This window comes from Artibeus jamaicensis, unplaced genomic scaffold, assembly GCF_021234435.1.
Source record: "Artibeus jamaicensis isolate MK-2021 breed Jamaican fruit bat unplaced genomic scaffold, CSHL_Jam_final contig_685, whole genome shotgun sequence".
Classification (NCBI taxonomy): Eukaryota; Metazoa; Chordata; class Mammalia; order Chiroptera; family Phyllostomidae; genus Artibeus; species Artibeus jamaicensis.
The window spans coordinates 3,018,614-3,037,560 of NW_026521924.1; the positions used below are offsets into that span (position 1 = coordinate 3,018,614).

Here is an 18,947-nt window from a genome sequence, read left to right on the forward strand (position 1 = left end):
CCTCCCAAGTGATCCAGTCTGGCCTAGGTTGCCCCCCGCTGTGAGGGGCCTTACCTGTCATTGACTTCTGACCAAGCTTTGGGGGCAGGGAGAGGAACTGAGGCAGCGTTTGCTACCAGAGACAGGCTTTGTCCCCTGCAGCTGGCATTCCAAAGGTCCTCTCTTGCCCTTAGCCACAAGGGGTAGAGATACAATTCCTAAAATCAGGCAGAGCGGTCTACAACATAGAAATACATAAAAAATTTAAAAAATTAAAATCCCTCAACTATTCCACAGCATGTAGCACAGCTGAGAGTCTGGTAACAAGCCCATCCTGATGACAAGTTGCCAGGCCCTCAACAGCTAAGGCAGGAGGGCACTGAGGAAACCACACAGCTGTTCAGCTCACTGCATTCTCAAGGTGAGAGTGCTCTCAAATTCTCTGGTTTCATTCTGGACTAGCCCCAGTCAGACTTCCAGAAAATTGATCTGATGTTCTTAGGAAGTGAAATTTGAGGCTTTCTGAATGCGCCTTGGGAGGTTAGTTCTATTTTGAGATACTGTGGAGTCAACTCAAGGTCCAACTCAAGGTTTTCCCTGAGAACAAATGCAATATAGTGATTTATGTTGACTCTACATGATTTCAAATGAGCAAGCTGTTTTATCAGATTACTAACTTGGTATACCCTCGCACCCAACATTTTTCAAAAAGAGTAAATTAATTATCTATTGCATGTTAATAAATTACTCCAAACAAAAGTGGCTTAAATACAAACATTTATTATCTCACAGTTTTAGTGGATGAGATATTTAGGGGTGCTTCTCAGGGTGGTTCTGGCTTAGGGTCTCTCATGAGGTTGCCATCAGGTGTGAGCAGGAGTCACAGTCAGCCCTGCCTCCAGATGGCTCACTCCCATGGCAGTGGCTGGCCTCACCCCTACGTCTCCTCCACTGTGCTGCTTGGGTGCCCTCACAAGATGGCAGCCAGCTTTCCCCAAGTGAGGAACCCCAGACAGAGCAAGGAGGAAGCAATGCCTCTTGTTACCATAAGTGACACACATTGACCTCCTTACTCTATTTGTTGGAAGGGTATCGCTAAATTCAGTCCATATGCAAAAGGAGGGCAAGGAAGCTCCACCTTTTAGAGAGATGCATATCCAAAAAATGGTGGTAGATTTTAGAACCACCACAGATAAAGCATTATTTCATTATCTGTTATGAACTTATCAGTGCCCACTGCACCTTCCATTATTTTCAAATTAACATTTTAACCAACAAGATAAATATCTGTCAAATATCCAGGCAGAGAATTCAAGTATATCAATTTCTGGAAGGGCAGGTCCACTTATGTTCAGTTTCCTTTAGACAAACTTCACATTATTAATGGCAACAATAACAAAACACCCCAACCCCTAGCACTAAAGTATATAACCTCTCTTCTTAGGCGAGAAGCAAAATAACCTATGAAGAAATAATAATCACCAGTCTAAGTACCCTTCTTTTTCCCAGTTATCAATTAATAATCATTTCTTTCCTACATAGGAGTCAATAATGGTAAAATACTTTTATTCCATCCTTACTTAAGAGATGTATACAGAGTATAAGAACTGTGTATGTCTTCAGTACAGGCCATACTGTGTTTCCCACCTAGTGGATAAAAATTGTACTAAAGCATTTGAAAAACAAAACTCACTTCATAGATTCTTCATGCGTTAACCCTTCTGTTAACTTTTTATAATCATATCACATAATTGATGTCTATAGGTAGCTTCCATCTCAACAAATCCTGCAGTTCTTTCTATAAAGCAAACAATCTTGTTCATAAATATACATTTTTGTGCACACTGCCACCTCTGAAATCTCCAGGCCAGCAACCTGGAACATTACCAAAGACCAGGAAATAATCCGAAAAGTCTTCCAGCAGCCAAAAGATGTCCCAGTGTCACACAGTGAAGCCTTGTTAGACCGACAGCTGAAAAAGCCTGGCACGAGGACCTCAACCCTCATTTGTCAAGGGAACCGACAAAGCCCATGTGCTTTACTCCAAAGAAGAGTCCTCTTTCTCACCTTATACATTACTTACAGAAACCTTCCCATCTGGATTCTGATCTTACAGCCGGTCAGAAAGGGCAAGAAGTGACCCACGAATGTTCACATTTGTACTAAGATTGACAGCTGGCAGCAAGTTAAGTGTTGGAAAAGAAACACAAAACAAACAGTGTCATTCTTGGGGCCAGTCAGTCAGAAACAAGCGGTGCAGTACAACTTGATTTATGACAATAATGTGGAGTTACAAAGAAATGGTTGTGTTCCACACACTGCTTAAGAATGTAACATATTTTAGACACATTTTTGAGAAGACATTTTAAAAAGTTTTGTTACTTAACAGGATGATTCAGAAAAATGAATTTCCTGAAGTTTCCAAACAATTAAAGCATGATACTTCAAGCAGACATTAACTTAAAAAACAATTTTGCTACTGCTACATTAAAATAAATGATTGTACTACTGTCCCTCACATTTAACACATGTCCTTTAAGAAAAACAGACAAACGGAGTCTCTCTGTTCCTCGGTCACCAGTTTGCACTTTAATACACAGGTTCTCTTCTCCCTTTAAATTCTAAAAATTAGGCTTTAAAAAGAAAAAAACCTTTCCCAAATTCTACTTCCTAGGTATTTTTTTCCTGTGTTCAAAACAAAAAAACTACCAAGAATATGCCAGCTTCTAATATCAATGAGTTTTCTAACTGAAGTTTTTCTTACAAAACTTTGGTTTTTAACTGTAACTTAGTCTTCCAAAGGGTACTCTTTTGTTGGGAACCACTCTGCCTGGTTTCAGGAGTTGTAACTGCCCCCATGGACAAGGCTCAGTGAGCGACCTCCGGACTGTGAGCCACAAAAGAGACAAAGCTTATCTCCCTGGCAGGGGTGCGGCTTCTGCTTCATCCATCTCTGGCCCCCAGTGCTTGGTCAGTTAGTCAGTGATGGGTAAGACCCCTCAGAGGGGGGGCAAACTAAGCCAGACACGATCACTTGGGAGACCATCATGGCAGGACTCGGGGCTGCGGCAAAGAGGGAGTAATGGACCCTCGCTTCTTGGCTATTCTGACATAGCCCGAGTCCCCATTTCCATCTGGGAGAAGCGCTTCCTGGCTCTAATCCACTGAAGCCTAAAAACCTATGATGGGGGAGGCGGTACAGCCCCTTGTTGGCTAGAGCAGGTTCTGGGGTGATGAGGCGTAAGAAAAAGTTCGTAAAGTCCTGCAAAGCCTGCTCTGCTAAGAGTGCTTTCATTCATATGATAAGGGTCCGAGCAGGAAATGAGTATGTCTCCTGAAGTTTTTGCAACCCCCTTACCTGACAGACACTGACACAGATTAAGCCCTCAGATTTCTTTAAATGTTATCTATTGTTTGATCCTGGCTGCCTGACATTGATTGATGAGCTTTACCTGTATTCCTGTGTGTTATGAACCTAATAAAAGCCCTTGAGGAAGGGGTTCTTGGTCCTTCTCCTGTGAGAGATTGACCACCTTTCCTCCCCAAGCAGTTCGTGTCTTGGTAGTGTTATTTTCATCCGTGGCAGATGGGAGACTTGCAGGCAAAGTTTCCCCCACACTTTTCCACATAATTTAATTCAAATGTAATGGACTATCTATGAGTACTTTGCTAGGGTAAGACACAGCCCCTATCCAGGAAGATCCTGCTATTTGTATGGGAAAGGGAGGGAAGGTAGACAGGAGAGAGAGAAGCAAATGCTGTAATAACTTAGTGGAGCTGAAGAAAGGCTGGGATCATCCCCGGCTAAATGAAAAGGACAGCAAATTGCTCACTACTGACTGACTGGTGAGAACAAACTCACACTCACTCTTGCGTATTCCCCACCTTCATCCCTCCTTCCTTCTTGCCCTATATTAAGCTATCTGAGCTTAAGTGCTTCCAAATACTTTTGATCACTACTAGTAGACTTGGATTAAAATAACAGTGCCAAAGGCCTGAAATGACAAAGGAAAGTCAAACAACAAACAGCACTTTTCATCACTGTGTAGACAATTTTATATGTGATTTTGCCTCCTTAGTTATCCTAAGGAAGGCCATGGGGGTCCCACCCAGGTTCTGGAGGTAAAAAAAGAAATATGATTAGAATTCTGGTGCTTTAAAAAAATTAAGGAAGGATTCAATAAAGGTACACATTCTTCTGAAGTAAAAAACTATGTAATAGCTCTGGAGAGGTACATAAACCTCTGCTCTCTTCATGACAAAGACAACAATGTGACAAATAATTTTGGCTTAAGTATCTCACAATAGTCATTATACAAAGTCTATTTTTATTCTAAGGGAGCCAAAACTCTAGAGAACCTACCAACTTGTCCTTCCCCTCATTCCCACTGCTGTGGTCCTCTTACAGAAATAACAGAAGCTCAGGTCCTCTTACAGAAATAACAGAAGCTCAGGAGAAGGTACAAAGTGCCAGCATGTGTCATGTTTTCCCAACATGTCAGCCATGTGTATATGTGAACACATCTGTGGGTTTTTCAGAGAAATATCTTCTTGCTTTTCGGCTGAATGTGCACACAAGGCAATCCAATCACTGGGTAACAGTGTCTACACAGGAACAGAAACCATGTGAACTGAAGTGGTTACTAAACACAGTGCAGCTTTAGGTTACTCTAATTATTTGAAAAGTCTGTCAGTAAATAGCTAATATATTGCTTCTTGCTTCAACATGTAATAATTTTCGATGAAAGCTGATCATCTCTGATAAAAATTCTGGACCACGTTAACAATGAATAAAATATTTATTGTGATTTTTTCCCCTGTGACATAAGATTGTTTATTTTTCCTAGCTCTCCAAATGACACAGTTGCAGAACCTCTTTCAGCCGGTCTTGCCTGAAAATAATAATAAAGATTAAAGATATTAGAAATAGATAAATATATAGTCCTAAACACCTTTATGCTGTTTTACATTTTTTAAAAATCCCCCTCCCTAAGTAAACAAACAATAAAAAGCAAATGGGAACATACACACACTAAGAAAAGTGATTTGTTGTGCTGTTACCTGTGAATCATGATATTTCCATCCTATCATGTAATAGATCTGATATGTGGCAGGTACCGAACCATCCTCATTTCTGTACATTTCTATGAAGACAAATAATGGTTATAGTCTGAAAAAAATGCCAGTAGGAAAAATAATTTGCTTGATAAAAGTCACGTCCTCAAAAGACAAATGGATATTAGGATGCTCGCAGGATTCTAGAAATGCCTCACCTGAAAATCCTCAATACCTGAGAAATTGGTAGTATGGAAATAGTAAGGACTGTTTGGAAAAGGGATACAGAGCTATAGGGTCTGTGTTTTGAAGGAAGGACAAGAAGTCTGATGGTGCCTGAACAGGAAAGGAAAAAGCACTGGCAACTGTGAGAGAGAAACATGACAAGGGACAAGTTCCCCAGGAGCAGACAAGTGTGTCCGGGTAGCAGACCAATGGGCTTCCCTACCTCTGTACACAGCTGCAGCTGCCAGCATCGTGTCCCGGTGCAGGAGAGCTTTTCTATTCCACGCGCAGTTGCTCTCACCCATACCTAAAAATACACTACAAGCAGTTTGAGATCATACAGCAAATACCCTGAGCAGCTCAATCGATACCTCAGATTTAACCTTATGCCATCCAACAGTACACCATTCCCTAATAGTCATGTAAAACAACTAAATAATCTCATTTTGCTCTCAGAATGTAGCGAGGCTTCTTAGTGACTAAGGCAAAAATACCTGAAGCTTCTGGGTATTAAGACAAGTAGAGAAGTCAAATTTCAGGAGGCTATGCCCATAAGCACATTTTATTTGTCAGTGATGGTCCAAAGTGAGCCAGCTGGGCAAAAATTGAGGTGAGTGGCCCTCCAGGTGAGTCATCAGGATTGGCAAGTGCCTTTCCAAGGATGCCACATTTTATGTCCCTTTTAGCTGCTCTTCAAAGGACAGGACAGTGCTACAATGCCTTACTCCTTCTAAGCCGTGACTAATATGATCATGAAACTTGGAAAAGAGCTCTGACGCTCATTAGATTATACCAAAGCTGATGGGTTTCCAAATTTTATAATTCTTCACTCATCTAAGAAAACATTAGGAAAAAATTAAGTACATTCTTTTCAGGGGTACTATCCTAAATGTTTAAAAATTTATTTTTAGATTTCTTTCTGCTAAGTTGATAACTAAAGGCTGGGGTTAATATTATTCTATTGTTCATTAAAAATTAGTGTTATATATTTGATTCTTCTTTATGCATATACTTAGACAAAATTACTTTGAAAGGCCAGATTTTAAACTAGTCTTCAAAATTTAAAAAAATTCAAAAGCAAAAATCCTTTATATATATTCTCCATATACTCGTATATACTACAAGAAAGCAAAAATCAGTTTCTTGATTTTGTTTTTCTACTTTCACAAAAGAAAACCAATAAACTTCTCAATATCAATGTTCATTATTATTTTACAAACAATAATCTCCCAAGTTTTCAATGGCCTTCTTGAAAACAATCAACAAATTAGCTGTAGTAAGTAAACCTCGCTCTTTCCAATCATAAAGGCTCCCATCATTCCCTAAAATAATGAATCTCTGATACTAAAAGCAATGTCTCTCATCCTGTGAGTTAAACAGTCCCACTTCATGAAGGCCAACAGACAGACGAACCAGGAGATTAATCATCATGAAGAAAAGGGTGGATCTTATTCATGCTGTCACAAAGCAGCTAGATGATCTTAGACCAGTTGCTCTGGGTCTTTAAAGTGGCCAGACTAGATCATCTCTAAGGCTTCTAATGCTAACATTTTAGACCCACTACATAATCTCATTTTAAAACATTCTCCTATATAGTATCAACTGTATCAGGGCACCAGAGGTAAATGGGGACTCACATTGGAAGAGTCTATTGCTGCTAATGGCTGTGGTGCTCTCGCTTCTGCTTAACTTCCTGCTGCCATGACACATTAGTTAGCAGGCAGCACCAGTGAGAAACAGGTTTAATTTTTTAATGTAAATACATAATGCATTTCCATGAAATGCTTTCTAAATAATTGTTATTAGGATATACTAATTAAGATTACTAGGCATAATGCTTTTTCTGAAGGTCTGACCTAGGTCTAACCCAGGCATAATGCTCCTTCTGATGCAGGGATTCAAGAGCACTCCTGCACAGCAGAGACAGAAACTCTGCTGCTAGTGCAGCCCACCCTCCCCTCACAGGGAAGTGCACAGCCGCCCTGAACTCCCCTTCTCCTGCACAGAGTCTAGAATTTGGGATCAAAATCCCAGTTCTGACTCTTTCATAACCTGGAGCAAAGTAATTTAACCTCCATGAAACTCAGATTTGTGATCTTCAAAATGGCATGATAACACTCCATAATGCATTCTGATGGACCTTTACTGAAGACGACCTGGGAAATACATTTGTGGACGTCTGACCAGCTCTGGGCTTTGTCATAATAGAAAAATCTGGAAGGAGGTAACTGTTTAAGATTCTCACAGTGTTGTTTTTTTTTTTTCTTTTAAGAGAAATATCAGTATGTGTTTGCCTCTCACATGCCCCATACAGAGGACCTGGCCCACAACACACGCATGTGCCCTGGCCTGGAATCGAACCGGTGACCCTTTGGTTCACAGGCCAGTGCTCAATCCACTGAGCCACACCAGCCAGGGCCTCACAGTGTTTTTAAGGTGAAGTTCAACTGTTTATTTTAAAAAAATGTAATTTATTCTGATTTACTAGGAACAATACTGAGTATTGTCTAAAACAACGACAACTGAACTTACCTTAAAACTACTGTGAAAGCCTCCACAACTTTTCGTGCACTCACTGCTGATATTTTACACAACTTGCTGTGTAAAATCGACATTTTTCTGTGAATTAATAATAATGGCAGCTTAAATGAGAAACACCACAACCACCAAGAAAAAAGTATAATGCAATGTAAAATACCAAAAACCAATTTGAAGGTAGTACTATCTTCCAATCTGCAAAACCGTACACCTGGGAGTCACCCAAGCTTTTCCTTTCCTCATCCCCTGACTACTATTCTCCTATCTTAGCTCCCTCTGACCTTTCAGGAGAAGGGTAAGGATTTTGGGTCTGAGTCAGGCTGCTATGCTGGGTTTAAATCCTGGATCTACCACTTATTAAATACATCACCATGAGCAAGTTACTTCTCTCTGTGCCTCAATTTCAACAGGTTAACTATACTAGCTCTGGTCTTACCTTCCTCATAAAATATACTCATACGCAATGCTGCAGAGCGAGCCCTCTAACACACTAATTTGACTGTTGCTCCTCTGTGCAAAACTTTTCTAAGACACTACCAGGCTCACTTAATAAAACCTAGAAAACTCTAATGGACTATCCTGCATCATTTTCCATCATCTCCCCATTTTACATGTTCAAGCGATACTGAAATACTGTACAGTTCCTTATTAAGGAAGAACATATCCTTTTACATCTCTATAACTCTACACAGGCCATTTCTTTGGCCTGGAATGCAATGCCTGCCCTGCCCCAAATCAGCACCCACCCCTTTGTTCTCCTGGCAAGTTCATTTTAGCTTAGGTGCTGCCTCTTCTACAAAAGCATCCCTTATGCCCTAAGATTTAGGGGCTTTTTCTCCCTGTACTATAAAAAAAAATGATCTCATTTTACAGCTAAATAGAGATGTTTGTCTATATCTCTGTGTCTCTCTACTATAACATAAACTCTCTGAGATCAGGGACCATGTGTTTCCATCATTAGCTCAATGGCTGGTTCATGGTAGATGCTCAATAAATGGTAAGTGAATGCATATAAAATCAACCAGTTAATGTTTATATCTACTTTGTTAAATATCACTTTTACAAGTTATCTTTATATAATTCCTCTTAATCCTCCTAAGGACAGGAAACACCTGAGACTAAAACACATGATTTGTGTAAAAGACTTTACAGCAGAAATAAGGGCACTGAAAAAAACTTCTTAAAGATAAATAAAAAGCAACAGTTTCTCAAAATAATGATCAATTTAAAACCCAGATTATCAATTGGGAGGGGGGCACAAGGCAACCTTCTAGTGACTAGCAATGCTGTATACCTTTGTTTGGATGGTGGTTAAAATTACGAGCAGCTGTATACTTAAGATTAATGCATTTTACTGAACATCTATCTACCTTAATTTTTAAAAAGCCCACACAGATCAAGTATGTGATATAGGGCTCTGGATTCAAATCATAAGTCTAGACTTAGCGTGACCATGGACAAGATACTTAACGACTCAATGTCTCAATTTGCTCATCTGTAACATTAGGGTATTAGAAAATATCATTAAATTACACCTAGCATAGAGTAAATACTGTATTTTCAGATCAGTGGGCGGCAACCTCTTTCAACTGACAGGCCTACTTTCTCATCTCTCTTGAAATGAATCATGAGCACAGCATTTATTATATAGAACAAAAATAAATGCTGTATTTGAAAAAAATTTTTATCATTCCAGTCTGAACAATAAATTACCAATGCACCACCATCTCTCAAGCTCTCAGGTAAAGGGGCTCCATGATCACATCAGGGGGAGCCAAGTGTGTGCAGCAGTACTCAGGAGGGGGTACAGGATTTATTATCGGTTCCCTGTCACCTTGGGCTGCATGCTAAGGCTGCCAATCCCTTATCAAATTATAATAAATAAATAGTGACTACAAAGGTAAGTTTTCAGCTATACATCTTCCCCTTGGTAATTCTCAAAGGCTGGACAATGGGTAAAACAGACCTGTTACAAATGGGTAGCTACAAGAAGCAGCAGAAATCAAGTAAGCGTTCTAGCACAGGAGTCAATGCCAGAGTCTGGCACCTAATTCCACAAGGAAGTAAGTGTTTTCTTTAGGCCTCAGCTTTCTCACTTGTAATACATCAGAAAGGAAGTGGTTACCAGAAGGCTATTGAGAAAAGTGAGTGCAATAATGCTCACAAAAAACTATAAATCTGTAAATAGACTATTTATTTTTGTTTTACTATTTCCTTTTGCTTTAAATCATCTTTAATTTCTCAGGATCCAGATCAAGGTTTCCTTGGGTAAATACAGTACTGGTTTCATAGAACACACCTTTAATCCATTCAGCTTCCCCTACTCATTAAAATTGCTTATGCCATTTGTTTAACAAAAAATCAAGCCTCACTCATTCTCACTGAGGTAAGCTAAGGCTCTCCTTGGAGAAATCATTTTTCCAGTAGCTCTCAAATCTTGGCAGACCTCATCTCTTTCACAGTTGCAGGCTAGGGTCAGTATCCTATAGCTGCTCAAAGCCTCTTCCAGGCCATTACTTCTCCACCCTGTGAAAAACCCTTGCCCTGCTGGGACCCACACCCTGTGGCCAGAACCCTCCCCCACTCCAGCTTGTCAGACATGAGGGTCCCAGTCCATCCTTTCATTCATCAAGGGATTTGCCACTTGGTTCAGTTTCCTCCGACCACCCTGGGCAACTTCAATGTTAATAATGAACCATCAAGTATCACGGCCTCTAAGGTTTTTTAGTCTCCTTATCACTAATGGACTTCTCCAACACACCTATAACATGTTCCAAAATCATCAATTCACATATCCAATTTTCTGACCATATCCTCCTTCCAGCGTGTCCCGGTATTTCAGCCATAACCAATTTCTGACCACCTTGGGATCGCATACTTGTGCATGTCTCCTCTACTTTTCACCAACCTAACAGCTCATTGTTTTCTTTCTTTCTAGTTACCTTTCCTTCCGGCTTAGATTATTCGGCCTACTATTTCAATTATACTCTCGGAATTTTTTAAAATTTTTCAATTACAGTCAATATTACTTTATATTAGTTTCGGGTATACAGAATATTGGTTAGACATCTATATAGTTTAAGAAGTGGTTCCCCCAGTAATTCTAGTACCCACCTGCCATTAGACATAAGTCATTACAATATTATTCACTATATTCCCTAAACTGTACTTTATATCACACAACTGTTTTATAATTATCAATTTGTACTTAATCCCTTCACCTTTTTACCCAAACCCCCTCTTGGAATTATCTTTGCCTCTGTCTTTTCATCACTCTCAACTAGCAAGGCCTCAACCCAAACTAACTTTTCCGTTTTGTGCCTGATGTAGTTGGAGAAAGTCACAGATGTGTCTGACCAACTTCAAACATACCCTTCAAATTCTGTAACTTTCCCTGATCAATTCAACTTCCTATTCTCCGCAATGACTAGGGCAATTTATTTCCACTCAATTCTCAAACCTCTGATCCTTTCCTTTTCAGTATATGACACTATTTTCTGTTTGACAGATAAAATATATCCATTAGATGGAAACTTACTGGTACCAAACATAAATGCCTATGTCCATTGGAACTAACCCTCGTCCCCTCCTTTTATGCCCTGCCCCACCCCATCCGAGGTCAATCCTGCCCCAGCCTTTGCATCTCATCCCCTCCCACCTCCTCAGATATTGGACACATCAATTACCCCTTCTCTCTTCTCGAGTCATTACTATGGAAGCACTTAGGTTCTTTCAATCAGCAGTTAAACAAATTCAAGCCTTAAGACAAAACAACATTTATAACATCGCCCCATGTCCTGCTCTTCTGTTCCTCCGACATCTGTAGCCTTTCCATCTCCTACTTCTTATTCACAGGCTTCTTGAGAAAACAGTAGATATTTGCTGTCCTCATCTTCCACTTAGGCCTCAACCTACCATTGCTTCTACTCCCATCACTCCAACACAAGAGCTCTCACCACGGTCATAACCTTCTTGTTCCTGAATCTAATGAACTTTCTTTTCAGCTCATACGTCGCTCCTTTGTTTTAAACATTTTAGATTTAGCGCCTTTTGTTTTAAACATTTTAGATTCCCTTTAGACAGTTTTGAACTCCCTTGGTTTAGACAACACTAAATTTTTCTGTTGTTTCTCCTTACCGCCTTGCTAGCTTTTCTTTCTCAGTCCCTTTGTGGGCTCATCCTTTTATGCAGTCACTACATGTTAGGTTCCCAAAGGCTCAATATCAGTCTCATGATCTCACTCATGCTCTCATCCTAGGTAACTGCTTCAAATGCCGCCTATTCACAAATGAGTCACAATTTTTTTATCCTCACCTGAGGCTATATTTTATTGGTTTTTTTTAAGATTATTTATTTATTTTTAGAGAGAGGGAGAAAAAGAGGAAGAGAAACATCGACATGAGAGAGAAATACCAATCGGCTACCTCTCACATGCAGCCTGACCAGGGACCAAACCTGCAACTAAGGTGTGTGCCCTGACAGAGAACTGAACCAGTGACCTTTGGCTTTAAGGTACAATATCCAACCAACTGAGTCACAATGGTCAGTGCTGTTTTACTGGTTTTTAAAGAAAGAGGAAAGGTGGGGAGGGAGACAGAGAGAGAGACATGAATAGGCTGCCTCCTGTAGTGCCTTAACTAGGGATCCAACCCACAACCTAGGTACGTGCCCTGACTGGTGGATTGAGCCTGCAACTTTTTAGTGTATAGGAAGACATTCCAACCAACTAAGCTATCCAGCAAGGGCACGAGTCACAATATTTTAACCCACATACCCAAACACCTACTTGACATCTCTTCTTAGATATTTCAAACCACTTCAAATCCAACATATCCAAATGCGAACTCAAGAGTTATCCCAGCCCATGCTTGGTCTACCACTGTGTACAGATATAGACCATATGTCAGGTTATGTTTGCTAAAAACTCAGAAGTTTTGTTTGAAATGTTACTCTCCTTTATCACAGCATATGTAATCCACCAGCAAGAACTGTTAAATTTACCTCCTAAATATCTCTAGAATCCATTCATTCTATCTCCATTGCCAGCATCTTAGTCTAAACTACCATCACCTCTCACAGAGCTTTACTGAAATGTCTCCCTACTAGTTTACCTGCCAATCCATTCTTTTTAAAATACAAATCTGATATCTGAACCCCCCTTCCTCAAAGGGCATTTTAAGGTAAAGACAAACCATCCTAATAGGGACTGTAAGACCCTACTGCAACTCTTCCTATTACTACCTGTATTCTAGCCTAAATACCCTTCTTTCAATTCTTGCATGCTTTTTCTTGCAACAGGGCCTTTGCACATGCTCTTCTCCTGGCCTGGGACTCACTTCCTTCCCTCTTCTCCTAGTTAACTCATCTTTATATTTTTATAACATAATCACCACTTCTTCAAATAAGACTTTATTGACTTTCTCAGACCAGGACCTATCCCCTTGACAAACTCCAATCCTACATGAACCCCAACTACCTACTTTCTTGTGCCTAGACCTGTACCGCAAAACTTGCTAAAGAAAGTCACTGATGTGTTCTCCCATCCTCAAATGCACCATTCAAGTCCTGCCATGCTTTCACAGGCAGTCATAGCACTATGTACCTCTACTTCATAGCACTTACCACAATTCTAATTTAACATTTATCTTTGTAGTAGGTGCCTGATGTCTGCCTCATGCATTTTATATTATCAACTCCAAAAGACAGCCTGCTTTCTTACCAATGTATCTCTAGTGCTTAGCCCCAGGGCTTGCTACAGTGTGAGCTCTCAAAATATGCCTATCAAATAGAGTCTGAAAATGCTTTAAAGTGCCTCACCTTGTAAATCTTCCATTAATTCAAACATTCCAGGATAGTTAACTTGAATTTCATCAGTATCCTATACAAAACGAAAGAGAAATATTTATCTGACGTTCATCACAAAACAATCCAGATTCAAAAGACCAGAGAGATTATCCAGACCAATATCGGTAAGTAGCAATCTTCTTTACAATATTCCTCACAGATGTCATTTGACTTATGCTTGATTTATGATGACTTCAAATTGCAGAATAAATATTCACTATTTTAAAAGAACTTTTTCTAAACCTCCATAAACTGGTTCTAGTTCTTTCTTTGGGAACACCACAGAATAAGTCTATTCTGTGCTTTGCGAACCACTACCCTCTTCTTCAAATCAAAAAACTCTGCCAAGACACTGTAGGGGAAAACCACTTTCTCACCCTAAATACGTCTCTTTAGCATGAGGATTATTTTAGGGTGATTGTTTTTAAAAAACAAAAGGCTCCAGAAGAGCTTTTTACCTTAACTGCCTAAAAGAATTTTGATAAAGGGTCTGGTCCAAGAAGAATACCATCACCAGGGATGACCAGAGGATGGGCTAAGTGTGGGAGGGGTAATTTGGCAGGACTTGAAGACCAAAGACCTTTCTGCAGCCCACATGGTACAGGAAACATTTGTTTACCAAATATATTTGGCCAACTCCGTGTAAACTTCCTTCCCCCTCTTTGAAGTCCCAGAATCCTACCCTTCTCTTTAATTCAAAATGCATATAAGCCCCAACTGCCTGTCTATGGGCCCCATATTCTTACAGAGTTCCCTTACATATAAAATTAAACAATTTTCTCTTACTGATCTGTCTCATATTAATTTAATTCTTAGACCAGCCAGAAGAACAGAGGAGTTCTACTCTATTCTACTCCTAGAAGAGAGGAGTAATTTTTCCTCCCCAACCATACCATTATTTTTTAGGGAGAAGAATTAGTCTTCAAGACAAAATTAGTAGATCCTTACATGTTCTCATTACATTTTTCTACACATAGTATCAACTTCTCTTAAAATGTGGCACCCAGAATCAAGCCAAAAAGGCTTATCTGCCAAGATGTTTTCATTCTACTTCAGTAATGCAGCACTAGTGCACTGGCCCTGAAGGATATGGGTGCACTGCTGACACATTCAGTTTATTTCTCAAGTGAACTTTTGGGCAATGATGGCCCATTCTTTATGAAGCTTGACACAGGAGTTTACTGTTGGTTCAGTGGCAGAGACTACTGATGCTCCCCAAATATCCAGCCACAAATAGGCATTTCTCTGACCAAAGAAAAGGGGGAGAGGACAGGGTAATAAAGAGTTAGTGAGCCTTTCCCAGTCTCTCTGTTTTGCTCTGGTGACCTTAGGAGACTCAAAGGCGAGAATGCTCAACTGTAAGATGGAGATGGGCTGCCCAACCAGCATGGGGCTGTGATAGAATAAAATTCTGTGTTAGCCACTAAGATCTAGCAGTTTGTCTTATTGAAAACTAGCCCTAAAATACAGTACACCCACTTTTTTTCAAGTTTGAATCAGAGTACCACACCTACCTCAAACTTATTTTACGTGTACAGAAGTACCTAGATCTCTGTGTTCTGTAACTTTATCTGTTGCCTATTCCTCCTAATTTTAGACTTTAATGTTGCACAGAATGAAGTACAAAGCCCAAAAGAACAGTTACCAAAAACATCCATTTTAATTCTTAAAGAAATTTAAAACAAAATGACCACTTTTTTTTTTTTTAATTTTAGAGGTACAAAACAAAGGATAAGCCAGAATTCACATACACTGTTGAGCGGGCATATAAACTGATGCTATCTTTTAGAGAGTATCTTGACACTATCCATCAAAATTTCAAATGCAAAGATTTTTTTGACCCAGCAATTCCTTTGCTAGAAATTGACCTGACAGATGTGCCAAAATCATTGCACCAGTCTTTGAAAGGACTAAAAAAAATACCCCCCCCAAAACTGGAAACAATCTCTATGTCCATTAATGGAGAACTCGTTAAAATGAAAGTGTATCTATTTAATGAAATACTATAGTTGTTAAAAAGAATGCAGTAGATGTATGTTTTTAGGGGAAGTTCTCCAAGGTATGTTATTGAATTTTTAAAAAATCAGTGCAATATAGAAAAAGAGTAAAAAAATGCATGTACCTATGTGTATATACATATATAGTTGCATATGGAGGTTTTCAGTGATATCATTGTATTTGGGTCTATGAGGAAATTGTTCTGAAAAGATGCATCAGACAGTTAACAAAAGTTGTCTCTAAGGAGAGGGACAGGGTGCCAGAAGTCAGGAAGAGGAACCTTCTTTTCACTTTAGGCTTAGTCTATATTTATCTCATTCTCTCTATCTATACATTTTTCATTTCCTTTTTTTAAACATATGCATGGATCAGGCTATGTGTGTACTTTTTAATAGGACCATCTCCAGGCACTCCATTTCTTCGATTTTTCTACTTAAAAAAACTATTTTTAAAAAGAGATCCTGCCCTGGCTGGTATGGCCCAGTTGGTTGGCCATCGTTGTGCAAACCCTAAAGGTTACTGGTTTGATTTCCAGTCAAGGCACATGCCTAAGTTGTGGGTTCAGTTTCAGGATGGGGCACATATGAGAAACAATTCATCAATGTTTCTGTCCCTCTCTTTCTCCTTCCTTTCGTCTCTCTCTGAAAATAAATAAATGAATAAATAAATAAATCTTTAAAAAATAGAGATCCTAAAATTAAAAACAAAATTTCTTCCAAGCTGATACCCAGCCATTAAGCAATATCCTTTGAAAACCATTTTTTAATGAAGCAAATTAAAAGAACTATCTCCATCTCAACCCAAAACAGCACCACAACAGCTTTGTCAAGGCCTTACAAAAAATAAGGTGGACCATATCTGCATTTTCCCCTAACATATTAGTGTGGCAACTGTAAAAGGAAATGGGCTTCATTTAGAATGCCACCTGACTCTGAAAGTAATTCACTAAGACAGTCCTATAAATGTAATATAACTACTTGGTTTTAATTTCACTTGATTTCATTTAAAAGTAAGAAACCATCACAGTATAATAGTAATACATTTAATGTTGTATGCAACATAAATCTGTGTAAATGATTATATAAAAGCTTTTTTGGATGGAATATTTAAAAAATGAATTAGAATGCAACATTAATACAGCACTTTAGAGAAGGTGTATGTCTCAAGGAACAAAGTTATAGATTTATTCTTAAATCAATGTCTTCCTGATTTTATAAAGTACAAAGAAGATTTGACACCAACGTATTTGTATTATATTAATGGCTCAGTCATTCAGTTCATTTTTGAAGAATATGGAGGGTATTCTGAATTAATAGCTTTTCCAAATAACAGAAATGTAGGCTGTATTGGGTGTCAGCATTTTTAGTAGAAATCTTTCTAAAATGCACAATCCACTTGTCAACCATGGAAAACTGCATGGATTAACATCACTCAACCTTCTTTTCCAGACTCAGGATAGAAGTCCTATCTTTTTCCTAATAGGCAACAACTCTGGAGCCCCCTAACGTCACTGACCACTAACGTGTGGCACAGTACAAATTTTTAACATATCCCAATGGACATTTGTACTACACATCTCCATAGTACTTCCATTACCTACATCCCCTCTTACACTTTTAGTATCTTTTTACTTTCCCATTCATGATTCTCTTCATTTCACTTCAGTTTGTAACATAGTAATATGGGAGGCAGTCCTTGCTTTTTGTTAGAAATGTTATTCATCTGCTTGAAGGGGTGGGTAGGGAGAGAAACATCAATGCAAGAAACAGATTGGTTGCTTCCTGCATGTGCCCCAACTGAGGACCAGACTGAGAATTGAACAGGCAACCCAACCTGCAACCCAACCAACCGAGCCACGCAAGCCAGGGCTGGGAGGCAATTCTTAAAAGGGTTAACTGTAAAGATAACCTTTTCCTTATTATAAGTAAACTGAATACTAGAGATTAATGCTTGGAATCAATGGATTCTGATCTGTTTTCAATCACAGTCCTCTCTCAGGATGTGGTAAAAAATAGAGGCCCTTTTCTACACATACAAACAGCAAAAAACATGTTAACTTACAGTATCCAGTGTTATTGGACCCCCTAAAGTCTACTGACAGGCCCTCCATAAATAAATTCAAGAAAATCAGGCAGGGATTTCTGTTTTGTTCAATTGCTATGTCCAAAGTACCTAGAATAGTGCCTGGCACAGAGAAGGTACTCAATAAATGTTAGTTGTAAGACTGAATAAATAAATGAAAACAATAAAAGAATAGTCATTTCAGAATTGCTTCTCTTGGCAAAAAAGCCTACCAACAACAAAAAACTGGAACCTAATGTTCATTAGGGAAATAGTGAAATAAAACTGTGGGACAGTCTTACTACGGCATAATGTGCAGAAGTTAAAGAGGGCAAATACATTCATATGGATTTGGAAAACAATCTAAAATATTCTGTTAAGGATGAGAAATAAGTCTCAGAAATGTGTCTCTCTATATAGTACGGTAGAGTATGACAACAGCTACTTCCAGGGCAGCAGGTCTCAGTGTGGTCTGGGGAATCCTTGGGCCCCTGCTGCCCTGGAAGTGGCTGTTATCACACTCCACCACTCTATGTATCTGAGTTTTTCATGAATATGCAATGGGATTTTTCAGAAATTACATGACATGTGATACTGCGACAGGTGTAAACCCGGAAGCAGACATGAGAATCTAGCTTTTATTACGACATATGTTAAAGGAATACATAAAAATGGAAAGCAATGATATTCTTTTCTCTCATTTTTCTTTCTTTTTGAAAATATAGTTCTTTTTCACACAAAAAATAGTTATTTATGTTAAAATGTAATGGGTACTGGTACATCATTAGTTTTAAATGAATAATTGCTAAAATTCAGTTTTAATTTCCAATATAATTAATGCTGACAGATATAATACACATAAACAAAAACCTTTTAAGGTCTTCAGTAATTTTAAGTGTGTACAGGGGTCGTAAGACCAAAATTTTGAGAATTGTTGCTTTCAGGAGAAAGCTCAGATTTTGGGGACTAAAGGAAATGACAGAGTTTCATTTTATCTATAGTGTGTAATGTTTACAACTAAATATATTTGTGTTAAAACCTATATGATTAAAAATATAGTGATCCCCTCAATGCATCACTTCCTATATTGAGTGTTTGTTTTCATTAAAAGCAGAATCTTCACATAAAGCAGTTTTCCCATCTTCAGCATCTGCCTAACATCTCAGGATGCAGTTTTTATTGACTCATGCTATTTACAAGTTTACAAAAGACAAAAGTGAAATCTTAAGGGCTGTTATCACTTCATA

General features: G+C 38.9%; 1 protein-coding gene across 1 annotated transcript in view; it reads right to left on the reverse strand.

Annotated features, from left to right (window-relative positions):
- Positions 1-4,759: 4,759 nt before the first annotated feature.
- Positions 4,760-18,947, reverse strand: part of NDUFAF5 (NADH:ubiquinone oxidoreductase complex assembly factor 5) — a 43,418-nt gene continuing 29,230 nt past the window's right edge. Inside the window, 6 exon segments of the mRNA XM_053671135.1 lie at positions 4,760-4,871; positions 5,041-5,123; positions 5,483-5,577; positions 7,792-7,844; positions 7,847-7,878; positions 13,615-13,675. Of these exon segments, the coding sequence (XP_053527110.1) occupies positions 4,779-4,871; positions 5,041-5,123; positions 5,483-5,577; positions 7,792-7,844; positions 7,847-7,878; positions 13,615-13,675 (417 nt within the window). The 3' untranslated portion in view covers positions 4,760-4,778.